Here is a 25,978-nt window from a genome sequence, read left to right as displayed (position 1 = left end):
TGATGAGAGTGATAAAGGGCCATTGGAACACAGGAGTGATGGGAGTGATAAAGGGCCATTGGAACACAGGAGTGATGGGAGTGATAAAGGGCCTCTGTACGCCTATGAAGAGATTCCATTAAAAATCAGCCGTTTCCAGCTACAATAGTCATTTACAACATTAACCCCATCTGCACTGGGTTTCTGATCCATTTCATGTTGTTATGTCGGTTTGATGTTTAATAGCTGGTTGTCTTATATATAGATAAAGTCATTAGGATACGACAGTAATACCCTAGTACTAGTACGCTGCAATGAAAAATATTGTAATGTATCTGATACATTTTATTGATAAAAAATATTTGAAAAAATATTTATTAAAAATATTAATTAAAAAATTATTAAAAATGTATAAACATTTTTTTTAGAAAAAATGTATTTATAAAAAAATTATAGTAAAAAAATTCAGGTTATTATATCACAAGAAGCTTTTAGCCTTCCAACAATGACAGGTGCCAACTCATATTAGGTGCCATTTTCAGAACATCCTCAATGTTACAGCACGCCTCGAAGCAATATGCGTGGAATCCTTTACATCAAAAATTGCACCTTCCTAAAGCTAAGATTGAACGGATTTAACCTCTTCTACGAGGGGGGGGGGGGTCCTTTATACGCTGTCATGTAATTTCCCACGAGTCGCTTCGCTGCGAAAATCCCAGCAGAGGATTCCGGAATCTCATGTTTCTTCCTGCATAATATTAGATTATAAATGACAATAGAGGGACGGGGGAAAAAAATCCTTTTTCAAATCCTTACTTGTGCTATAATATAGAATTACAGTCTCGGCACCTGAGGCCTTGTGGTAACATTAAGGAACATTTTGCCACAAATCCCGGATGACAAGTTATTTTCCATTGCTGCTGGGAGTATGAATTGTGTTGCGGAATCCGTAATGCGGGGATTTAACGCGCCCGACAATCCTATCATATATTCGGCTGTGTAGACCTGAACTCAACAACATAATTATTATACAAAACTGGGTGGAAGATCTCTTTTTTTTGGAGCAAAAGGACAGGCGTTTATAAAATTATACCGAAACAGAGCGACGTGAGTCAAATCATAACCCGAATCCCACGCTGCCAAAATTCCCCGAATTAGAGGTTTTTTTAAACATTTCGCAACAGTGTGTAGCGACAATTGTATGTAAGAAACTGAGCAGCATGTTCTATACAATGGCAAACTAAGATATTTTTCCCCCCAATATATTTCATGTCCCTGGTAGCCCCCCCTATACAAATAAGGCATATTAACCCCTTAAGGACAATGGGTTGTCCTTAAACCCATTAAAACCAATGCATTGTGAGCCCGTACATGTACCGGCTTTGTCATTAAGAGGTTAAAGTGTTCTGTGACCCTCTGTAAGTAAAAAACAAAATGAATAGGTAAATAAAAAAAAACATAACCGAGAGAGAGAAGCTGCAACTCTGCTGCTGCAGCTGCCCCAAGCCTGCGTGGGAACCAATTGGCTGCTTGAAAGCACTCATTGAAATCAATGGGAAAAGTTCCCTTTTATGCGCACAGGGGGCTGAGTGACCCCAAACTTTTGACCGTTATCGTGTGCAAAGTTGGTACAGTGTGATCGGTAGGGATCCGATTGTATTTGTATCACACGGAAGCTGCTGTGTTCAGAGCGCGGTCAGACAGTTTTTTGGATGACGGAGGAGGATTTTCCCGCCGTCTGGCGTTCACGCCTGCTGGTAAGGATTAGATTTTATTAGCGGCAGAGCGGGACTTTCTATTTCGTCTGTCTGATTAGGTTTTCTGGCTCTTTAATCTCCATTTACAGTGATAGCCAAACAAGATCCTGAAATATGTAAACTAAGACAGGATATTTATTATTTACTAAAGGCAAGGGGAAGCCTAATGACGAACACCATAAAGTCATAGCTGCCAACACTCCTGAATTGACCAATCCCAGACAACAGGTCTTACATCTCATCATTACAACACTCCGGCACTAATTTCCTTGCATTTGATGGATTTGCCACCTCTTAGGACCAATGATTGCTCAGCACAGGCTCCGAGCACATTCGTGGAAGGAGTGTGGGAATGCTTCCTTGCCGCTGATTGGCTGCTTCCAGTAGCCAATCAGTTGCGTTAAGCAATCTGACAAGGAGGGGGTGGGAAGCTGCAGCTTCTTTCTAAGATACAAAGTACAAAGTACCTTCATACGCATTGAGGTTTTAGGGGGCTCCTTAGGACTCTTTAAAGAGCTTAGACATTCCAACAATATAAAGTTTCTTTACCACATCCCACTCAGTTATTTTATCCAATTCTTTTTTTTCAGTAATTTTTAACAGGTACTAAAAAATAACCAATGTAAGGATTCCGCAAGCAGTGGACGGCACATCTGCTCGACGGACTGCTGAGTTAAAGAGACAGTATTTTGGGGGAAATGTTCTTTTTGTGTAGTTAAATGTACATAATATTGTATATTTTCTGCTTATCATACTCCTTATCTGAACCTGAACATATCTAGCATAAGAGATACCAGTCTCTTAGAATCAAATCTCAGGACTATCCGTGAGTTGGCAGGTATGATGTTTGATGTGCGATCCTAGGGTAAGTTTGTAGAGACCATTGCCCCTTTTTATTTAAGGATATTGAGTAATCTTTGATTACTTGGACCGGCGCTGATTGAGTTGGTATCGCACAAGCTTTAAATCTCCACGATTGACGCCTGTGGATGTTTTTGACATCCGTTCCGCTGGACGCTCCGTCCTTCTTTCCTCCTCTCCGGACTCTGTAACTGGTCTCCGGTGAGCTATTATGGGAATAATGTCACAGACCGGCTCGCAAGACCTTTCGAAAACATTTAGTCAGCAGCGAGAGGAGACGGAATAAAGATGATCCATGGAGTCCCTTTCCCTGCGGACGCAACAAACGGCATCGTTAGGACCACTTAGCCTCCAAAAATGTTATCAGCAACAGCGTGAAGGAAATGGCTTCCTCCATGCAAGGAAAATGCCCCAAATTCCTCGTGTCTTCAGGAGCCAAGCGTCACTAACTTTACATTTTCACTCTCGCTTTGGCCATCTGGCACTCCGAGCAAATGCCCAATGGGCATACCTAGGAACTTTCAGGTTTCGGTTACTTGGAGCCCACCCTGGGAACTGAGTGGTGACCCGCCACCGAAAAACGGTGGGTCGCGGGAGTGCCCACAACCTCAACGAGACCGCTCACTGACGTCAGCCGTTTGACTCTACTGTCATGTGGGTTATTGGCCTCCATTGCTCCTAGGGACTCTAGACCACCAAGGACACGGCCACTAAGTAAAACCCTTCTGTGAAGGAGATGGGCAAGAAAATCAGTAATGGGGTAAAATATTAGGATCTCCCACCACAAACACACCCCTGAAGGTGAGACATCCTTTCATCTACTGTCATACCTGCCAGTCTCAGTCCTCCCAGGACAGTAGGGATCCTGGGCCATTTAGGAAGATCCTGCCATGATCTGCCATGATGGCCCAGGGAGCTTTAAAATCAAAGGAGGTCAGCAGCCCCAACGGGGCCACCTCACAATGATCAGAAGCTGAACACCATGATGAAGTTCCTCAGGTAGGAACGGCAACTCTTTGCCCCTTGCCATACCAATCAACACAGCCGTTGTCATTTGGGCACCCAAAATATTGGGGTATGTTATGCGTTTTGTGCCACATGTCTCCATTGTCTTTTCTGTAGAAGTCCAAGAAAGAGCATCTCTCCTCCATTATCCGTTGGAGCGAGGGGGGGGGGTGTTAAATTAGAAATGGATGTGAGGTGCTCTCAAACCATTAAATAATCTATAAATCTGCAAAAGATCGGACATTAAGATGATAACGGGTTATTAACGGCACAATTACATTGGAATTACAGTCACAAGTGATAAAGTATTGGACCTCCTGTGTTGTCATAGTTAATCTCGATAACATTGTTACTGGGATCCCCGCCTTTGCTCCTTTCCTCCCTGACTATTCATTTAAGCCGAGCTTCGACGTAACAAACGTAACATAAATGTAAACGCGCAGAAACTAGACAGAAATAAAAGCGACTAGAATGTATGGGCATTTTGGGCACTCAGACCACCTCCTATTTCCTGTATTCTGCACCAATTATAAATCTGTTTTCTCAACGTTAACAGACAGCAATTTAAAATCTCCCATTTTGGGGTCTCAAAGTTTTTGTGTTTTTTATTAATATCAATTCATCAATTATCAATTTCATTCCACTGTTGATTTCAACGTTTAAATAAGTAAAGTCCACTGACTTTATGCCTATTAATATCAATAATAATGATAATAATAATAATATAAAACAATTATTAATTTAATTCAACTATTAATACATGAGAACCTCTGATTGTATGTCTATTATTTAATATCAATTAATCAAGTATTAATTTAATTTCATTGTTGATACAGAAGAACCTCTGATTTAATGTCAATTAATATCAACAACAACAACAACAATAATAATAATAATAATAATAATAATAATAATATTTAAATTAATAATTGATTTATATTATTATTATTATTTTATTATTATTTTTTATTATTATTGTCAACAGTGTAATTAAATTAATTATTGTTTAAATTCAATTGTTTAATTCAAAAGAACCTCTGATTTTATGCCTGTTAATTGATATCAATAATAATAATTATAATCAATTAAATAATGTAATGCAACTGTTCATACAGGAGAACCTCTGATTGTATGTCTATTTTTTAATATCAATAAATTAATTATCAATTTAATTCAGCTGTTGATACAGAATATTCTCTCATTGGCTCTTAACTAATATCAATTCTTCTTATAATTCCACTGTTGATACAGACGCTGCTCTTTTATACCTATTAATATTAATTAATCCATTATAAATTTAATTCCACTGTTGATTTGGGAGATCCTCTCATTTTCTTCATATTAATTAATATCAGTTAACCAATTATCAGCTTAATTCCACTCTTGATACAGATGAACCTCTGATTATTATTAGAACACATCTTAGCACTCAATAACCATTCGATTTATAACAATTTAGGTGCCTGAGCCCGATTCAACTTTTCCGATACTAGAGGGACCTTCTAAAGATAATTACCTTCTCCATCTGAGAAAAATTAATTGAAAAAGCGAACTGATGTGATCAAGATATAAAAGGAACTAGATACGAAAATTACTTTTCAACATCATCTGTCTCAGATCTGAGCCTGGGGGGACCTGTAAACATATGTCTGCAAATTATATCCCCAACTCCCCCAAAAGTCCCTAAAATACATGGAGAAGATACCAAGAGTGTGAATTATTATTATTTTTGTCATTATTAGATGATTTGCCATGCTGGTCAGCTCCAACACTGGCTCGGCAAACGTCGTGGGGCTGTCTATCGAGACCCCTGTGAGCATCCACAGAAAGTGGTCCCAGTGAATTCAATGGGAGCACTTTCTTGCGACTGATTGGCAGCTTCAAGGAGCCAATCGGTGGTGAGAATCAACAGACCACTCAGGTAATAGGGAGCTGCAGCTTCTCCTTAAGGTAATTTATAGATTTTTTCCACCACATTTTAAAAAAATGCATATTAAAGTTCTCATAAACCCCCCATTGTAGCTCCCATGTGGCCACCTCATGATGCTCTGAAGCTGAGCATCCCAAGGTGGCTTTTTGGGTCCCACCACACCCATTTCTAGGCCAGCCCCACCCTTCCCCTCTTTTTGCCACACCCCCAAGCGTTGGGTAGCACGTTGTAAAGAAAGTTGTTGCAGAAATCTTTTTCTAGACACCGAGGATCAGAGTTAAGGATGACAGAGGATACACCAGGGCTGTAGAGCAGATATGTATGATGGCCTCCATGGCTACTCCGCACCCCTGACACCTAACATTGGCCGTCATATACCGCCTCAATACACAGAGTGTCAGGATATGACATCATATATCATAATTAAAGCGTTTTTTCAGGTATGCAGTGCCTTTTAATGCAGTGCGAGCCGACACAGCCTTCATTGTGTAAATGGGGCAGCTCATTGACCATCAGCAAACCGATCGGGCCCCCCGATTTAGGGCCAGGCTACTTCACGCTGCTTTCAAATATTGGGTTTATTTATGCTATGGATTTAATGTCACTTTAATAACACAATTATAGCTCGATTTATAAAGATGTGGCAACAAAAAAATGTGGATACAATTTTTTAATGTTTTGGTTTTTTAACTCACACTAAAAAGTACACTTTTGAATTAAAAGGCGCACAATTATAAAATCTAAAATAGAATCTCATGTATAGATATTTTTTTGATATTTCAGGAAAAGAAGAAGCGTACAAAACTAACCAGCGCGTCCAAAGTGGCGGCATCTCATCCATAGAAGTATCTATAAAAGCCGTTAATTCCGTTTATACATATCGTTCTATTCGGCATTGTGCCCATCAATCGCTAGAGGGACCTTTATGCGTCACCCTCCCCTTCTAGTTGAAATATATTCCAGTTCTGGGGTTAAAGCTGCATCAATGGGCTGAGAATAAAGCGTTTTCGATTCAATAGCGCATCTGTATGCCTGCAGGCTCAGAAAAGGCACATATTTATATATATATATATTTAATTGTAGGAAAAGAGACGGCGTTGGGAAACCACAGAACGCGTGAGTCACTGCACCAATAATCTGACTTCAAAAGGTTATTGGAAATTAGAATTCCGTTAGCTGTCAGACATCACTTCCCCAAATTGCAGCGTTTAGAAAGTCGCAATCTTTTTGTCCAAAAAAAAAAAGTCTTAACAATTCCCAGCTCTCTGACCTAAAGGGTGATTTTCTTTATTTTATAACAAAAAGTAAAAAAAAAAAGTGCCATAAACCATTAAACTGCAGAACCATTAATTCTTGAAAAAAGAAATGTCTGTAATTTTATATTGTACTAAAATGATTGGTTTCACCAGTCTCAATTTTAATTTCATGTAAACGTATAGTTGAAAACTGTACAGTCTGTACAAGACTTTCTATAAAGATTAACCATTTAATGGTTTCTGTTGTAATAATTCACCAATAATAAGTTTTAATAAAAATTAAGCACTTTACCCCAATCCTAAATCCTAAATGTTCCTGTTTAGTTTGATGCCCCTCTTTCCTGATGCCCCTCTTTCCTCCCCTGTTGCTCCTCTTTTCTCTCCTGATGCTCCTCTTTCCTCCCCTGATGCCCCTCTTTCCTCTCCTTAAGCCCCTCTTTCCTCCCCTGGTGCTCCTCTTTCCTCCCCTGATGCCCCTCTTTTCTAGGAGGTCAGAATGTTTGCTGGGTATGGGGGTATTCCAGGGTCCTACAGCCCTAAAAGCCAATAATGTGTATAGAAATAGCAAGAGCTGGCTTTATAAATTAAATTGAGTACAAAAACTCAAAAAATGGAACTTGCTGGTTGCTGTTGATTGGTTGGTTGTAACTGTGTAACAATTCCCATTACTGGGACATAGAAGGATGGGAAATGCTCACAGTCCTGAAGACAATGAAGTTTTCTTTATAAAATGTTTCCACTAAAGATAACCAACCAGGATTCCATCCTGTTATTCTCCTGGTTGACCCTGGGAATCGAGCGATCCATTTGGTAAACATTTCTACGAGAAGTAGAACTTTCAGACAAGACATCGTCAACATTTTAGACACGTCGTTGGCGTTTGTCAACTCCCTCTGGATGAATGTTTATAATTCAATCTCTGTATTGTGTGATTTGTTACTGTAATAACACAAAGTGTATGTTGTGTGTAAATAATAGACAATACTTTGCCAAAACCGGTCCAACAATACCTACTTTTAATGAGATTGCATATATAATTGTTTCGCTGGGGCTGCCATGATATTAACATATTTTAAAAGTTATTACATTTTCATCAATATCACAGTTCTCTAGATAGCATTCCATTTCCTATAAAAATTACATCCAAACGATGGGTCTTATGTTCATTTTTAATACATTCCATCAGTTATTAATTAAACCTGAACTGAAACTTGGGCCCACAGGTGCCCTCTAGAGGAATGCCCACGAACTGCAGTCTGAGGCTGTCTGTACACTAATAGTAATACTAATACAGTACGGTATTTAAATTGTTTATCATGGATGTGCAGAATTACCATTATGGGAATTTTTGTTGTTGGATCAGCCAGTTAGGTTTACTGAGAATAATGAGATAAGCATATGTAAAGCAAATTGAGATATGCTCCCCAGCAGCCCACAGTAGTCTGGGGGTATATAAATAGGGTAGAAAGAGTATGATGTGTCACACTCACACATTGACTTACCCCCACCCTTCTAAATTAGCGTTATTACCTCGACAGAAGCTCATTACAGGCAACTACAGCCAGTAGTTTGAGCCCTTCTATGCTTGGTTTGTTTTTTTTTGTCAGCTGCTTTTGCAGCTTATAATATATATATATAAAAGATGTTAAGTTCAAAACACATAATATAAGATTATTTATGAGTTAACTATTGAAACGAACACGAAAGCATGATTTAAAAAGTAGCCACCCCTAGTAAAAAATCTATGGCTGTGATGAAGATTTCGTGAGCATAAAATTAAGTGTAGGACAATCTTTTATTTAAAAGATACATACCGTATGTTGGTGTTAAAATGGTTAAATTGTGTCTTGTATCCTGTTTCTGCCTGTTTGTACAATGCTTATTTAATATTTCCACAGTGTGTTACATTTTCTCTGGGATTCAAGACAAACTATTTTATGTTCTGGGATGTACTTGTAAAAATTTATCAATCTGCTTTCTATTGATTTACAGAAAGCTATTTTTTTTTTTTTTTTTTTTTTTTTGATGGCCCGGTCCTGAAAGGAGAATCACTATTTGGGGTTAAGTCAAGGGGTATTTTCCACCACCGTTAACACCAATTAAGGGTCATTGAATCATTCTTTCTCCAAGCACAACAGATAAAGCTATTGACTTGAAATGGTAAGGTTCTAGAACACAAAATACAAGATTTATTTAAAATACTATTATTATCACCAAAAAATATATATTAATGTTATTCAGTCTGATAGTGTTAAGTATATGATGATAATCAATACAGATAATTAAAAAGAGGAGCCATGGTTGGAAATTGAGGACAGACCAGAACCCCATCATCTCATCATACAAAAGAAATGGATATTTTACGCATTTAATATAAATCTCTGACTATTCAAGCAACCCAGGAGTAGATCCAATTCTCTCTCTTCTGTTCTTGACTTGAAAGGTATTTTATTTCCCTACAGTGCATTTGAAAGATCAGTAACTAAACCAGGTAATATATCAGAACCCCCCGCTGGAACTAAAGTCCAGTAGAGTTCAGTTTAATTACCCCCCCCTCCTCCCCCGCCATGAAATATCAGGTCTACAAATCTCAGCTCTGGACTGGACCAGTTGGACTTGTCAGACTCCAGACTAAATCACAAAGTCATAGCATCTCCGGAGTACGACTTGTCATCTGGGTCATAAGATTCCAATAGAGGAGAGAGTAAGAGGCAGATTAATATTGCCCTTGATTTCGGAGGTCAATTTGTTACGAAGTACAAAGATCAGCATTACCAGTAAAGCAAAAAATAGAATTGTCAGCGCTCTCAATGGTAACATTAATCAAACGTAATGAATGCTCTTAATCTGCTATATAATTAGGCAGGAAGACAAGTGCTTGTTAATTATCTCTATTTCTTTCATTTAGAGTCAAACTTTTGAGATGTATGTTATTCTGTTAATCTGTTTCTAGAATCTGCATCGTTCTGATGTGTGCAGAGGCTATGTATAGAACAACAGGCATCTATATAACCCAGCCTATCTATAGAATGTTCCTCCCAATACTTTATAGACAAAGAAAAGATATATTTTACCCCTTTAAATGATTTGTGTTTTCAAGAGTGGATTCCTGCAAGAGAAGACTTAGGTCCATCAAGTTCAATCTATCGAAGATGTCCTTAATTGCATTGATCCAGAAGAAGAAAACAAAATTGAATACATTTTCTTTCTAAAAATCCATCAGGTTGATCCTCAGAACCACCACAGAACACATGGTCACCATCTCCATATGTAGGGCATTCTAGAGCTTTACAGACCTCACTGTTAGGGATATCCTTGTCTGTTTGTAATGGAACCATGGCTCCTCTAATTGTAAAGAGGGCATCATGGTAGGACCATGATGCACTGGAATGGTCCATCTCAGTGTTTTTAGGAGAAGAGCACTCAGAGCACAGCCGGGACCATCAGAAGAAATGAGGCCACCCAGCTGCCTAAATGACCTGGGCAATGGGGCACCCCCAGCTCTAGAACCTTGGATGCAAATTGGAGTTCTAAAAGGGAACGGAACGGAACGGAAGAGAAGGGTCGCCAATCTCAGTACGGACACTTCCAGAAAGCATAGGCTGCTAAATCCTGTGATTGTCAGCCTCTAAGACATTTCAGCACACAACACTATGTCAGAAGACTACCGCATATAGCTGGGGGGAATAGATAAACCCCCACATGGAATATAAATATATAAAACAATAAGTAACAATAATAACACCATATGAAGGTTGAGTATTTTGAGTAAAAGGAGCAGCCGCTGTCCTAGGCAGAGAGAACTAGAAGACCTGCATGTTCACGGCTGGTCTGTGCGCCAGGTATGCAGTTTGGTTTACACTGTGTCCGGGACTTGGGCGGATGCTGGAGGCGGTATTTCCCATGATAAACGGTGGACCCCTGGCGTGCATTACATACTCCCAGCAGGCGACAGTGGACAGTAATTACAGTGCAATATCTGGTTCCTTTGCTTGGATTTATGTTTAAGTCACCCTGTATCTGATTAGGGGTACAGGGTGGCAACAGTGAGAGAGCCAGAGCTCTCGATCCCAGTTTCACGTTTCCTCCTGCCTGTCTGACCAGTATTATTGGTTCTGATAGCAGGATTGTGTTCATGTGCTTTTTGAGTGCTTTTTGCGTTCTTTTTGCATATGATCTGCATATTGTTGATGCATGCTGGTTGTAGCTCACCAGTGTTACAGGGTCACCGTACCCAAGGCTGGGTCCCCCTGTTTGAGGGCTGAGGAATCACCAGTCAGTCCCTCATACGGATCGCACTCAGCTATCCACGGATCATCCAGACCACCATTCGTAGTAAACCAAGAAGAACTCTCTTTATTACAAACACACAGAATTTATATACAATCTCAATGCAATGTGTACCGAACCCAACCCCCAATCCCATCAGCCACATCCCATCACAAATCCCATCAGTATACAGGGCCTCGGCCTTTTGGCTAAGATCAAGTGTAGTTTCTCTTTGAGAAGGGGGGGGACTATGCTGATCCTCTGGCCTTAGTGTTCGGGATAGCAGATGGAGCCCGAGGTGGAATTGCCCCGGCAGAAATGCTGGAGTCACCGTGTGTGGTATTGCACGCCACTGCACACGGTGAGCGCACGTTTCCACTGGCGGCCTACCAGCACTACCTTTTCCCCAGGTACCTTCTGGTCCTGGGGTTAAGTTTTTATTTTTGAATCTGGCAGGCCAGTAATGGCCTACCCCTAAATTATTTTTCTTTATTTATATAATACACTTCGTTTTCACGAGTGCCCATTAATTTGCCCCCATTTTGAATTCACGGTTGCTAAATTCACGGCTTGGCCCTCACTACTCTTGGCACACGATTTTGATCCCACGTTTTTGGACACTGTTTTCTTTTTAAGAGGCAGTGAAGCCTGGAGGAGGATTGGGAGCCTTCTGGCCCCTTCCTCTCTCTACAAACCCAGCAAGGAGTCTCACTCTTCGGGGTGGGACTCAAGATCCGACCCTCCCATGGGGGGGGTTGGAATTTGTCCGAGTTCTCCGTGAGGGAACTCGGAATCGTAGTCTGGCTTCTGTTGCCTTGTGCACAGAATGCGGCACCAAAGGAGCACGCACCTCGGGCTTCCAAATTAAAAAAAAAAAAAAAAATCAGTATACAGGGGATGTATCAGGTGAGGGGATTACAGAATACAATGGGTTCCCCCACCTGTGTTATCCCCCCTGTAGTGCGGGTGCCGTCTGGGCAAACAAGGCTGTGCTGGCTGATTAAGAGCCCCAGCCAGATTATAGGATCGTCTCTTTGAAGGCTGGAGCTGAAGCCACATCAGTCTCTGGGCCGGTTACACAATAATACACAATATAAAATATTACCGGGTCATGGTATACGGAACCGGACAGAAAAGTGCTCCGTGACCCGGCTAAACTTCATATGACACATGAGCCAGCTAGCCTGGCCCTGTCACAACCACCACCTTATTGAAAAGCTCTTGGAGGCTGGTGGAGATTGCGTCCTCAATAAAGTGAGATTCTATTTTACCTTGATGTGAGGCTTGTCTTGTTATTGGGGTAAGTCTCAGCGCTGCCATTGTCAGGGTGGTAAAGTGTCCCGAAGAGCTGTGATTCTTGCTGTCTTTGTTGTTGTCTCTGTTGCTAGTCCTGGCTGACGGTTGAAGTTTGGTGTTCCTGGTGGCTATGGGGAGAAGGAAGGATTGCCTGGCGGGTGTACCCAGTCAGGTTACAGGTTGCTCCCGTCATAGTGTCTTCCTACCTTTTCCACTTCCTACCTTGTCTCCTTTCCTGTAGTTCCCCTTCTTCCTTTGTCTCTTCTTGTTCTTCTGCCTCCTTTCTTATGGCTTCTTTCTTTGTCTGCTTTTCCGTGAACCTGGCCTCCCTCAAAAAGGAGTGGGGCTCCAGGCACTCACTCTCCTCTGATTGGAGGAATGGGGGAGAGGCAGATAGATTTGCAGAGAAAAAGAAGTGCAGAGATGCTTCTCTTTCTCCACAAATCTATCCTTAAAGAACATGCCTGTCAAAGTGCCGCCTGGGTCCCATTGACCAACTGGGACTCATGTAAGGACCAGTTCTGGTTCTATCTGTCATCAAAGTCTTTGTTCTTAATAAGGGTTACCACGACCCTCAGGGATGGAGTACCTTGGAAACAATAGAATCTTCACATTTTCATGTAAAGAGACATGTAAAGTTTACTTTTACTTTTTTTTTCTTCCAGATAAGTTGTAAAACCAAAAAAGAAAGCAATTTTGATGCCAGCTCAGTTAACATTAATAATTCAAGAAAATTTCCTGTAATTACTATATCTTGCGATTTCACCAGCACTATGTGCTTTAACAGAACTCCTCCAACTCTCCTTGCCGCCGACATTAATAAATAAAATGCAATTTTTTTTCCGCGCAAAATTTGTTGTTTAACAGCTAAATATTTTATCGCTGTTAATACATTCTAAATATTCTGTGAGGATTTCTAAATCCCTGTTCCTGCATTACTTCAAGACTGGAAATTAGCTAATCTTTTAAGCCTTTAGACAGAAATTAAGTTTAACTACAATATTTGATCCTGACATTATCTGTCCCAGTAGGTAGTTGCCTGATATGTCACCTGACTCTGGAATACGGAAGAGCTGGAGAAATCAGCAAAAATATATATTAATATTTAATTAACCCTTAATGGTATCAGAGCTTAAATTACTTTCATTATCATTGTTCTCTGCCTGCCTGCCTGCCTGCCTGTTTGGGTTGAATATAACGTGTAAGTCTAGGCTGTGGAAGACAGATCGGTAGAAAAGGCATAGATTTTTGGGTTTTTTGGAACTAATAATGATAGAAATGTTTGCGTCCAGCATGTTCAGATCGGAAGATACCGAGAAATGTATTCTGGGGTTATAGGCATTGTAGGTGTAAGAACAATTTAGTCCAGTAGGTTGGCTAGCATGACGTATGGATCAAATGTTGATAAGTATTAAAGCACTTACAGAAGGTTAGGGTTACCCACAAAGCACTTTAATATCCATTCCTCCATTGTAGGGGTGTCAGGAACATTAAACTGTCCCTTTAATATTTTTTGTTTCCAAATAAATACATTTCTGAACGCAAATTCCCTTTTTTTCTTTAATATTAGAGATCAGTGAAGCAATTAATGTTTGCTTCACTGATCTCTCATATTAAAGAAAAAAAAGGCAATTTAATTTTATGGTTTTTGAAAACATATTGTCATTACTACCTCTTTAAAACCTAGAAACAACCACGGCCGTACATCACACAATATAAATCCATATAAATAGCCAGATAATACGTACACCGAATGGGCGCTCAGAATAAACATTTTAGTAAATAATGTTTAATAATAAGATGATTTTACAGGAAAAAAGAGAAGAGAATAACAATATTTAATCACAAGTAAACAAAAGGCTAGTTTGTGGCATTGAAAAAGGAAAATCGTTAAAAATTTCTGTTGCCATAGTAAGTTCTGATTTGCTAAAAATACAGAAATACCAACTGTGCTTTTATAAATCCGCTACGGTGCCAAAATGAGATGTTTTCAAAGCAGAAAAATATATCACGAAAAGAGACGCTTTAGGTTGGCTTAGTAAGAATTAAGGAGCGGAGAAACGAATATACGGTAACGAGGATGGTTCTATTCTACGGATGTAGATTTTAACAAGAAATGTAAAAAACTAAAAAAAAATGAAGATATTGGAAGAAAATATGGAGTGCAAATAAAATAATGAGTACAAGCGGTCCTCACACTGACATCGGGTCAAATTCCAAGAAACAAAGACGTAAAGTAAACTTAGATTTTTATATAGAAATAAATGATAAAATTAGGATTAGTTTCCCGGTTTAGGGTCTGATACCCAATTGTTTGAAAGAAATGACCCCTCTTGGTAGCTCTCAGTGTTTAAATCGGGGCAGGCTCTACACCAGATTGTCTCCCAAAGCAAGAATACTCTCTGGCACCCCAACATGGATGGGGTGATTTTTTTTTGATTTTTTTTTGGAGCCCGAGGGACGTGCTCCTGGGTGCCGCAACTGTGCACAAGGCAGCAGAAGCCAGACTACGATACCGAGTTCCCTCACGGAGAACTCGGACAAATTCCAACACCCCCCCATGGGAGGGTCGGATCTCGAGTCACCCCGAAGAGTGAGACTCCTTGCTGGCCTTCTTGAAGAGAGGAAGGGGCCAGAAGGCTCCCAATCCTCCTCCAGCAAAGTCCAGGCTTCACTGCCTCTAAAAAGAAAAACAGCGTCCAAAAACGTGGTTACAAAAAAAGTGTGCCAAAGAATCGTGGGGGCCAAGCCGTGAATTTCAAAAGCCGTGAATTAAAAAACGGGGAAATTAATAGGCACTCGTGTAAAAACGATGTGAATTATATAAATTAAAGAAAAATAATTTAAGGACAAGCCATTTCTGGCCTGCCGGATTCAAAAATAAAATCTTAACCCCAAGACCAGAAGGTACATGGGGAAAAGGTAGTGCTGGTAGGCCGCCAGTGAGAACGTGCACTCACCGTGTGCAGCGGCGTGCAATACCACACACGGTGACTCCAACATTTCTGCCGGGGCAATTCCACCTCAGGCTCCATTGCTTTCCCGAACCCTAAGGCCAGAGGACCAGCGTCATCCCCCCCACCACACGGGGAAACTACACTTGATCTTAGCCAAAAGGCCGAGAAGCAATGGGGTGATATTACAAGCCATGTTTTTTGTGTATATGTGTGTGTGTATATATACGCATATGTATATGTATACATATATCACTTCATAAGTTATGGTGAGTAAAGGTGATGGAAAATCCTTAAAACCACTTACAATTAAGGGGGTAGTAGAAGTATTATTAAACACTCGTCTACAGACACCAGACGGCTTGTTTTTCCCACAGAAACCTCATGGTGCAGCCACAACAACAAGGGATTCTGGGTAGGCGTATGCAGATAAGACCAACAATAATCACCTTTTGCCTCTATATCCACTTTATACATGGATCCCTTGAAAGTAATTGCCCGCTGTACAGGACAGCCTTTAGACAAAACTCGGGAAGAGGTGCAATAACCAGATCATCACTCATAAAGCCCCGAGGTTCGTTCTTCGCTGTGAAGAAAAGGCCATAAGGCTACAGTGGACACCAGGTCCCCTTCTTCATTTTCTTCTGGGGCCGCATTCCCAAAGGATATGCAACCCCTTCCCTCCTCGGCCATAAGGCCTGCAGGAGGGCCGGATCTTCTTGACCCCTTCCCGCAACGGTTGGGGCCACTGAAATATTTGTTTGGAGGAGGGGGGGCTGCTCAGAAGAGCTACCTAACTCCCCTCCTCACCAGAAAAGCCAGACCTTTAGGGGACCCGGCTCCACCATGGCTTGTCAGTGTCGTTTTCGTGTCCAATCCATCAAATCACGGCTTGTATCAATAAACTCAAAATACAAAAATATATGAAAAAGTAAAAACACACATGCGCTGTGAAATAAACAGCACAAACATGCGAAAAAAATACTTACAAAAACATCCCCAAAGGAAGGCCAAGCCTTACCAGTTGCTGTGATAAAAAAATGTTCATAGGCACCACACACCAAGCCCGAAGGCTGGGGCTAGCACACAAAACCAACCTCAAGGACCCATGATTTCCCTGCCCTAAGGCCAGAGGAGCAAGCATTACCTCTTTCACGGACACTCAATCAAACTCAGCCAAAACACCACAACTCTTTCATCCTTAATGAGACTCAGCATCATGAGGTTGTAATATTGACTTAACATTTCAGGCTTGGGGTAACCAAGACATACCATTACATAAGTTATGGTGAGTAAAGGTGATGGAAACCCCTCCACTAAAATTCAGGGGGTAGTAGAAGTATTATTACACACTCATCTACAGACACCAGAGGGCTTGTTTTTCTTTCAAGGGATCCATGCATAAAGTGGATATAGAGGCTTATTTGCATGTGCCTACCCAGAATCCCTTGTGGTTGTGGCAGCACCATGAGATTTCTGAGGGAAAAACAAACCTTCTGGCTTGTCTGGTGTCTGTAGATGAGTGTTTAACAATGCTTCTACTACCCCCATTTTAAATACATATAACTCGAGTTGATAGAAAAAAAAAAATTATTCTAAATCATTACAATAGTAAGATAAGTTTGGTTAATAATTATTAATGCAAATAATGAGATGTTAATGCATAGTGTAAAAAAAAAATGTGCAAATTACTCAAAAAGAGAGATCACCGCTCAATGACAGATCTAAAATGCATTAAAATGACACAAAATTGTAGAGGGGTGGAATATATCGCAGAGAAGACGCCACCGAGGAAGCGTGGAGCTCTCACGGTATCATATAGTTAACGTGGCAAATTGTCGTTAGCGGGTAGGATAGGCTCTGGGTAGCCGGAGCCAAAGATTCCTGGATATGTTTATACTAAACTTCTCTGTGCAGGTAAAAGGTTAGAGTCGGTCAGAATTTTTCAGGGAATTATTAATTGTCATGTGGTTTAAAATCAGGTTATTGCCATAAACAGATATAGAAAAACGGTCTGACCAGTCTAGCCTGCTCAGGTCTTAATCGGTCGTTGGTCTCGTCTTATATTCAGGAGCCGTATGTCTATCCCATGCACGTTTAAATCCCTTTTACCATATTAGCCTCTACCACTTCTGCTGGCAGGCTGTTCCACTTATCTACTACCCTTAAAGTTCAACTTCATTCCATCTCAGCCTCTGACCCTCTAGTGTTAGATTCCGGTCTTCTTGTTCTAACATTTCTCCTCCTTTGAAATAAATTCCTCTACCAGTACTTTGAGAAATAAAGTTTATTCGAATTAAACATTAAATAAAACAGCGAAAGTCCCGGGAATAAATGGTAAATAAATAAATAATGAAAAAACTTCTAATTTTAATTTTTTTTGTAAAAAAATAAAATTCGCTATTACGGACTCAATAATATCCGTCGGTTGGAACTCCTTTATTGTCCTTTTAACCAACTTAGGTGGACTTTTTGGCCTTAGGTGAAGATCGCTCTTCGGACCTCTAGTCCCCGAGAGGCTGCTGGCACTCAACATTTACGGTCATTTTTATAGGGCAGAGAAATAAAACCCATTCTTTATTTATTTTTGGAGTTTTATAGACTCGCGGTAATAATTCTTCCTGCGCGTCCTCGCATGCGCTGACATCCCGTCGGCTCATAAGTCTCCTAATATCCGCCTGCGACGTTCCGAGGGACCCGGATACAAATATGTTTAAAAAACCGACGTGTTTTGGCCATTAAAAGTCCTGACTACCTCCAATGATGCGTTTGAAATTTTAAATGAAAACCGCCGTCGTCATGGTAACTCCTGTTTATAAAACATGGCTGTCTGTCTAAGAGTCTAAGAGAACATTCAAACTACCAACCGGGATCCAGATAACGGATGCGTGGAGCCGGCGTCCGAAAGACTCAAACCGCGGGGCGGAAAATTAAAATCAATCACTTCTTAGAAATGAGTTTACAAGGATTATTGTAGCTGAACCAAAACAGCTTGATTTACCAAATTTAATTGCTTTTCTACCGGAAAATCTGAGCGCTTTTCGTGAAAGAGAAGTTTAGAATCTTGCGGCAATCACACTTTTCTCCCCCCCAGGTAGCCCTTTAACCAAAAAATCAACCAAAGAATCAACCAAAGAATCCACCAAAGAATCCACCAAAGAATCCACGCGCTCTCGACTTTTTGGTGAGGTTTTTGGAATTCCTAACTTTTTTATCTTCATTGAGGGGCGTGGTCAGAGGTTTGAGGGACGGGACTGGAGGCGGGGCAGTTCAACTGTATATTACTGTATACAGCGCTGGGGGTTATATTACTGTATACAGTGTTTGGGGTTATATTACTGTACACAGCGCTGGGGGTTATATTACTGTATACAGCGCTGGGGGTTATATTACTGTATACAGCGCTGGGGGGTTATATTACTGTATACAGTGCTGGGGATTATATTACTGTATACAGCGCTGGGGTTATATTACTGTATACAGCGCTGGGGGTTATATTAATGTATACAGCGCTGGGGGGTTATACTGTATACAGCGCTGGGGGGTTATATTACTGTATACAGCGCTGGGGGGTTATTACCGTATACAGTGCTGGGGGTTATAATACTGTATACAGCACAGGGCCAGCTCCGCACTTCTTGCTGGATAATCTCAGTCCTTCATAAAGTTGATTTAAACCTGAGTGTTCAAACTGCAGCTCCCCTGCAAAACCCCCAGTGTAGTGAATATGATCACCATGCGCTGCATTGTCCGGCGATTTTAACATTATTTCTAGATAATGACATCTCCGATTCACTCGCATCCATTTGACCTCCTCTGGGACGGTTCGCCAGTTTGCGTGTGGATGAAGTGAAACATCGATATTAAATATTTAGCGTCTGCGGTGAGAGATTATATGAGTTAAAGATGCTTTATAGGGGGGGTGGCGAGGTTTGTGCCGTAACTCATAGTAATGAATATGAAGGAATTCTCTCGTGAGCCCCGGACACAGAATAAAAATGGATTCAGGTCGAGCTATTGTTAGACTTAATGCCTAATGCAATCCATTGTCAGGGGGGGAAAGGGTTAATCACGTTACTCCTCCGGGTAGATTGCAGCTGCTGGGATCTATCTCCTAAACGGCTGCGTACGATAGTCATATATAGACGTAGTTACTCGTCGTCAGGAGGTTATAATACTCTCTCTAGTGTCCCCTCGCACGCCGTCACGAAGAACGTCTCCGAGGAGCTCATGGTGGACGTTTACCGGGGTCTGCGGTGGGCAGTTTAATGATGTTCTATGGACCTTCACAATCCTTGCCACCGACACTTTGCCTATCCCTGCCGGCGTGGAGATCTTTGTGCTCCATCTGCCGTTGGCAGCCAGGGCCGCTGTGCCGGGCCCTGGGCAGAAAGTATCATAGCGGCCGTACATTTTGAGCGGACCATGAGAAAACCCACGTAGGAGTTTAGCTGGGTTTTCTCCCCAATGGATGTTTCTTGACCTCCCCCAGCAGAAGCCATTGGCATGACTGGGAACTGACATCGGTGGGGGGTCCTGCTAACATCAATGGGCATTCCCGCTGATGTTGCTGGAAACACCCTAATTTAAAAGGTAACTGGGTGGGAACGGGGCGTTCCAGGACCCCACGAAATGGAGGATTTGGGTGTTGACCCGGAGTATGGCCGTTGGGTGCGCATCACGCTGCGCGGCGCACTATGGCATTGATGGTCATTAGATGCTCATTTCGTTGCAATAGAAGAAATCACCTGGTCTCAAACCATCCAACAGCGGGGCACCTTGGTTTTACGGGGGTGTGGTTGGAGGTGGGGCTTTAGTAAAACTTTTTATAATGGATTTTGTGCCCTATTGTGGGGTATTTGTGTAACTGAGCATTTAGAAGAAGAATAATGAGGTTTATTTACCCGGTTTAATTTATAAAGCCGTTTCCTGCTGGTTCTATGCACATTATCGGGGCTTTTAGGGCTGTAGAACCCTGCGATCCCCTCATACCCAGCAAACATTCTGACCTCCTAGAAAAGAGAGGCATCAGAGGAGGAAAGAGGGGCAACAGGGGAAGAAGGAGAGGGCACCGGGAGGAAAGTGAGGCACCAGTGAAGGAAAGAGTGGCAGCAGGGGAGGAAAGAGGAGTACATGGATTTGGGGTATGAGAGAGGGACATTTAGGGAGGAAAAAGGGACACAGCGATTTGCGTCTTAGAAGCAGGCCTTTAGCAGGGACACTTGGGAGGTCGGCCATCACCACAGACTGTTATTGCTATGTAACTTCTCCCAAACAGCATGCACCATTGAAGCCGACTGCTCCCTTTTTAACCCCTTGGTTAACCGAGTTGCTCAGCAGGCAATCAGCACACGATGTGTAAGGAGGGAAGAATCTCTCAGCGGCGACTTCCTCTAACAACACTTGTGCTAACATTCGGAGTAACAACGTGTTCCAAGGGTGTTGTTTCTGGCTCGGGATTCCAGGCATCTGTATCCATTTTGCTAAAAGAAACCCAAATCAGACATGAAAACAGCTCTCGACGGCGTTCGCAGACACTTCAGATAATGCCCCTTAGAAGACTTTAACGCTGTTTGGCGCGCGCAATGGCATTTTCTCCACAGCAATGAGAGTTGCGTTTCTGGAACAGTAGGAGATTGTGGCTTTTCCAGAGACAGATCCCATAACCCACGTCCAGTATATATATATATATCTGGTCGGAAGCCGCGTTTGGATCCGCATCGTCGTATCGATTCTCTCTCTCCAGATCCGAGGCAAGCAAGTATTTCCTAGAAACGCCGATTATAAAAATAGATCGGGATCTTTAAGTAACGCGAAACGCCAATCGGTTCCGGATCAGCAGGTGGGATCAGCGCTTCGCCCACCCGCAGCAATCCCTGCCTTGTAACCGGAATTATTTCCTGATTGTTTATGAAACATCAGTGGTGACATCACGTATGAATCATTCTAACGAGGGGCCACCACAGAGATGTCTAAATTATACCTATTTTCCCTTAAAATAAACGTATTATTCTATAGAGAAAACACACTCCCAACCCCCCGCGCCAAAAACATCATGACAATGAAATTCAAGGTAACATTAAGAGATGAAAGGCAAGTTTAACGTGCGGTACATGTATTAGACGACGTTTCTCCCCACTGGTGCTCGGCATCACCCGTATCCCTGGTTTAAACATTTATATGTCAGTCAACATAGAATGGCAGATAAGAACCATTCGGCCCCGTCTAGTGTGCCCTTTCTCCTAATTGCTCCCCAATTGGTCCCCTATCTAGGATAGCTTTGTATCTATCCCATACATGTTTGAGTTTCCTCATTATATTGGCATCTACTACTTCTGCTGGGAGGCTGTTCCATTTATCTACAACCCTGTCTGTAAATTAGAACTTCCTTACATTCCATCTGAGCCTCTGACCCTCTAGTGTTAGATTCAGTTCCCTTCTGTTCTTTGTTAAATCTCTTTATTTAAATGTTTCCATCACGTCCCTCCTCTCTCTTCTCTCCTCCAAGACGGACATATTGAGATCCCTCAGTCTTTCCTGATACTTTTTATCCTGCAAACCGCTTACCATGTTTGTATCCCTCCTCTGAACTCTCTCCAATGTTACAGGAACCTGTCCCTTCTGTCACACAAAGTAAAAATGGACCCACCATAAAAGTACTGCTATGGTAGTTGTATTAAGATCACAGATGGAGGAGATTCTGTTTGGAATGTCCTAAAGTACCTGACGTTTCCTGTCCATGTGCGACCCTTCGGTCAGCTGACTGATAATCCTCTAGGTTCTGGGGTCGACTTGCTAATTATTGACTTGGTGCTCAACTTTATGACTGACCTTAAGGTTCCAACCCAAGTGAGAAACTTCTAGGTTCGACTCGTTCATTCCGTAAGTTAGTCCTCAAGTTTACTACTTAAGTTAAACGTCTCACCAGAATTCGGCAACGTCCACGAAAGCCTCAATTCAACTATTTGGCGAGAGATGGGTGAACCCCAACTGAAACTACTTGGCAATGTATTCAAACATGGTGGCACCACCTGCCCTAAGTTGATTTTCGTTAGACGCTGGAGTGTGAACCTTGTTAATCTTTGGGCTGACCATGCTGTAGGTGGTTATTGAAGGTTGCTCCATCTCTAAAGTAATTGAAGTAAAGTAAGAAGCTTAATTGAGGGCATACTTACCATTTTCTACACACCTACTGGTGCTCCTCACCGAGTGGGTCAAATGACCACAGAGAGGACTACTTGTACTATTACATGTATTAGATACAGGCATTTTTCTCCTGGAGATTCCATAGCATCATGTGTTTCATAATGGTTATGTCATGTGGCTGCTTGTGATGTCATGACCCATGCAACACCGAGGGAAAGTACTCAGTTTTGACTAGTTTCCACAGAATTCCACTTTTGGGGTAACTAGACGTATGGAGTCAAGAGAGTTTCCACCTTCAAAAGCTCAAGCTATGTCGGAGATGCTTGTTGATGAGCGAATTTGCTGATGATTACATTGTTTATTTAAAACTTTTAGATCATGACATCATTTGCCAAGAGTAGACCTCGCCATTAAATGACGTGAGCGCATCGGCCAAATTGTGGTGACAATAAAGGTCCATGTAGTAGGTAGGAACCTGATGAAGCCGAGGGAATTATGGAGAAAGAGACACGATACTAGAGGAGGAGGAGAGAATAAAATAGGCTGTGAAGGAGGGTTCAATTTTGATATAGAGATTTGATAAGAAAAGACACCAAATCAGACCACCGTCTGCTTTCACATTATGTAATAAAGGGTAAAAAGATATTAAAAAGTATAAGGACTCAGAAAGCTTACATCATGATGTCTGACCCAATGAGTTTTATGAACATTTCTTTGTATAGGTTGCGGTCCCACCATCCAAAAAATAATGGGTCCACAGGCGCTTCTCAACGCCCCAAATCTAAAGTGTCAATATTGTCACTGCTACACGGAACAACCTCTGCAGAAGCAATGCCATAACATATACCGAGACTATACACATAAACACGGAGCAGGAGGTTCAAACAAAATAAGCAAGTCCAACTTTAACCATTCCTTGTACACATTATCTAAAAAAAAAAAAAAATCTAGGAACTAAAATCTGCCACTGTCTGGCAGTGAATGAGTCAAACTGCAAATGATGTACAATATATAGTATATTTACACTGTCTGTGTGATAATAGATGGGGAAATGTATTCATTCTATTTGCTATCACAAGTTCCATCACCCCACATAAATACCCAGGGAAGATTTACAGCTCAGCTGCTCAGACACAGGCTGCTATTTGTTTGGAAAAGATATCAAGGGCGCCACCTAGTGCCCGCAACCATATAAACCCCAGCATGTCCTTTGCCATCCAGGGGGCTTTAATGCTATTCCAAAACTGGCAAGAGGAAATTTATTGCTTGATAGTTTGTAGCAACAATCCCCAATGAGTTAATAGTGAAACGCACACAATAAGTATTTCTCATCCTATTCTATCAGCATAAGTGTTTTATTTATTTAACTATTTGAACCGATTGTGGGAAAATTATTCCATACGCTTATCTCTCTATAAATAGATTGTAAGCTTCTTTGCCAAGAACAGCTTGCATTAATATAGTTTGTATCTTCCCAGCAGTGTGCATGATGGCTGATAATATTACAAATCTTATTCTGCCTCCCAAGCCTATATACAGCAGAGCTGACTATCAGTAGTCCAAGCCTGGCCGGGGCGGCCAGCTGAGAAGGTTTGGCACTGGCCAAATAGACATTAGTCTATAGTTTGTCTTGAGATGGCAGGACCCTTAGTTAACCATAAATCAGCCATTCCGTAATGGTACTGAATCAGCAGTCAGATCACATTCCCTATACTGGATAATGTCCATTGGAGCCTGATGGCCTGTAATATATGACATGAAATGGCCAACATGATATATAGAATGAAAGTGGCTCAGGGGCATTTGCAAATGTAACCCATTCAGGCCCTGAAAAGTACACAGCAGTCTTGCATATCATGGGTTAAAGAAATTCTGCTAATTTACTCTGGTTCCCCAGGCGTTGTGTCCATGAGCAGAACTAGGGCTGGTTATATTTAAAATATACCCAACTCATCTCCGATAGCGCAGACCTATAAAACTTTAATGGCATCCCCAGAATAGATACTGGTGTTTAACATGCTGTTTGTCATAAACATGGTACCGGCAGCATTCTAGAATCAGAGGAAAAATACATAAAATGCATAATATAACCCTAGGCGTGAAATTCATAGAGTCGTGAGGCTGTACTTTATACCTAGTCCTGATTCCCAAGGGGTTACCCTGCAACTGCACTCAGCAGACATGGGAGAACTCATCAGAGGGGTGACCTTAAACTCTCCTGACACTACACAAGCGTGCGCTCACACTCAAATAACAGTGCACAAGGCAATACTCACACTGCTGTTGTCCCCACCAGTCCAGTGGACCATAGCCTGGTTGTGTGCTGAGTCCCCAGTCAGGGGGAAGCTGGTGCTGCTGAGTCTGAGTTCCTCTGATCTGGCTCTGGTAAACCTCCCTTCTTCTCTGGACCCTTTGAGTTCAGACCTTTTGACCTTCTGCCCATCCACTAGGTAAGGGTCTTCCTGGCTGGGGTCAGAAGGTAGCATTATCTCCTTGCCCCTCACTCCATCCTGCTCTCTTTTCACTCTGCTTACTTTTTGTGTAGCTCTGTGTCCCCTTGGTCCAGAATTTGGCTTGTGGACCCTCCTAACATTGCCATCTCTGTTGGTGGGGTTTGCAGGTGTCTCCCAGCTGTTAAACCCTCTTCTTGGCTCATGGCCACCATGAATATGCTTCTTTAAGACACTGGGCTGCTGGGCATCCTCCTCATCTTCATCCTCCTCACCTCCACTTGAGTTCGGAAGAACTTCTCTTGCAATCCTCCGCTGATCCACCCCACTCAGTGGCTGCGTTACTCCGCGTTCTATCTGCCGAATTCGGGCGTGACAGTGTCTACAAGTGATGTCCCCGCTGGTGGGAGTCCAGAGCAGAAGACAGACCCAGAAAACCCCCAGCACCCTGGCTGAGATGCCTCCTAATCTCCTCTCCATCATTGGGTTGGATGTTGTCTCCTCTGCACAGACTCCCTGCCTCCTCTACAGTCTCATCTGCTGCTGGATCCTTTTTGTTTATTAAAAAAAAAGAGAGCTTTTCGGTTAAAGTGCTCAAGGTTCCACGATGTGATCAAGTGAGCCCCCACATGGGGAGGACCTGAACTGAAGCCAAATGTTAGGAGCCCACCATGCAAACTCACAGCATTTCACTTGGAACGTGTGATCTCCTGGAGAACCATGGATCCAGACATAGCATCCTCAGCCACCCCAGCGCAGGTTCTTATCAGATCACAGCATCTCCCACGCAGCTCTGGCAGCCTGAGTGAGTGTGCAAGCCTACAGCATGAGTGTTCAAGCCTACAGGGTGAGTGTGCAAGTCTGCATGGGTGAGTGTGCAAGCCTACTAGCCTGCAGGGTGAGTGTGCCAGCCACCAGCTTCAGGGTGCAAGCACAGTTTGAGTGTGCAAGCTTGCAGACTGAGTGAGATCAGAGTTTAGTCCCCGTGGCTGAGTGCAGCCCTGGTAGCCTGGAGTGTAGGTGCAATCCTATAGGCTATGAGGTGAGTGAAGAGTTAAATCCTCCAGTTTCAGTG

General features: G+C 42.0%; 1 protein-coding gene across 1 annotated transcript in view; it reads right to left on the bottom strand.

Annotated features, from left to right (window-relative positions):
- Positions 1-25,383, bottom strand: part of LOC149288790 (VPS10 domain-containing receptor SorCS3-like) — a 204,871-nt gene extending 179,488 nt beyond the window's left edge. The window contains exon 1 of the mRNA XM_089491469.1: positions 24,730-25,383. Within this exon, the coding sequence (XP_089347595.1) occupies positions 24,730-25,383 (654 nt within the window). The remainder of the gene's footprint in view (positions 1-24,729) is intronic.
- Positions 25,384-25,978: the final 595 nt, after the last annotated feature.

This window comes from Sceloporus occidentalis, unplaced genomic scaffold (assembly GCF_023333645.1).
Source record: "Sceloporus occidentalis isolate IW3139 unplaced genomic scaffold, rSceOcc1.0.p SCAF_50, whole genome shotgun sequence".
NCBI lineage: Eukaryota > Metazoa > Chordata > Lepidosauria > Squamata > Phrynosomatidae > Sceloporus > Sceloporus occidentalis.
This window is presented reverse-complemented; position numbering and strand designations above follow the sequence as displayed.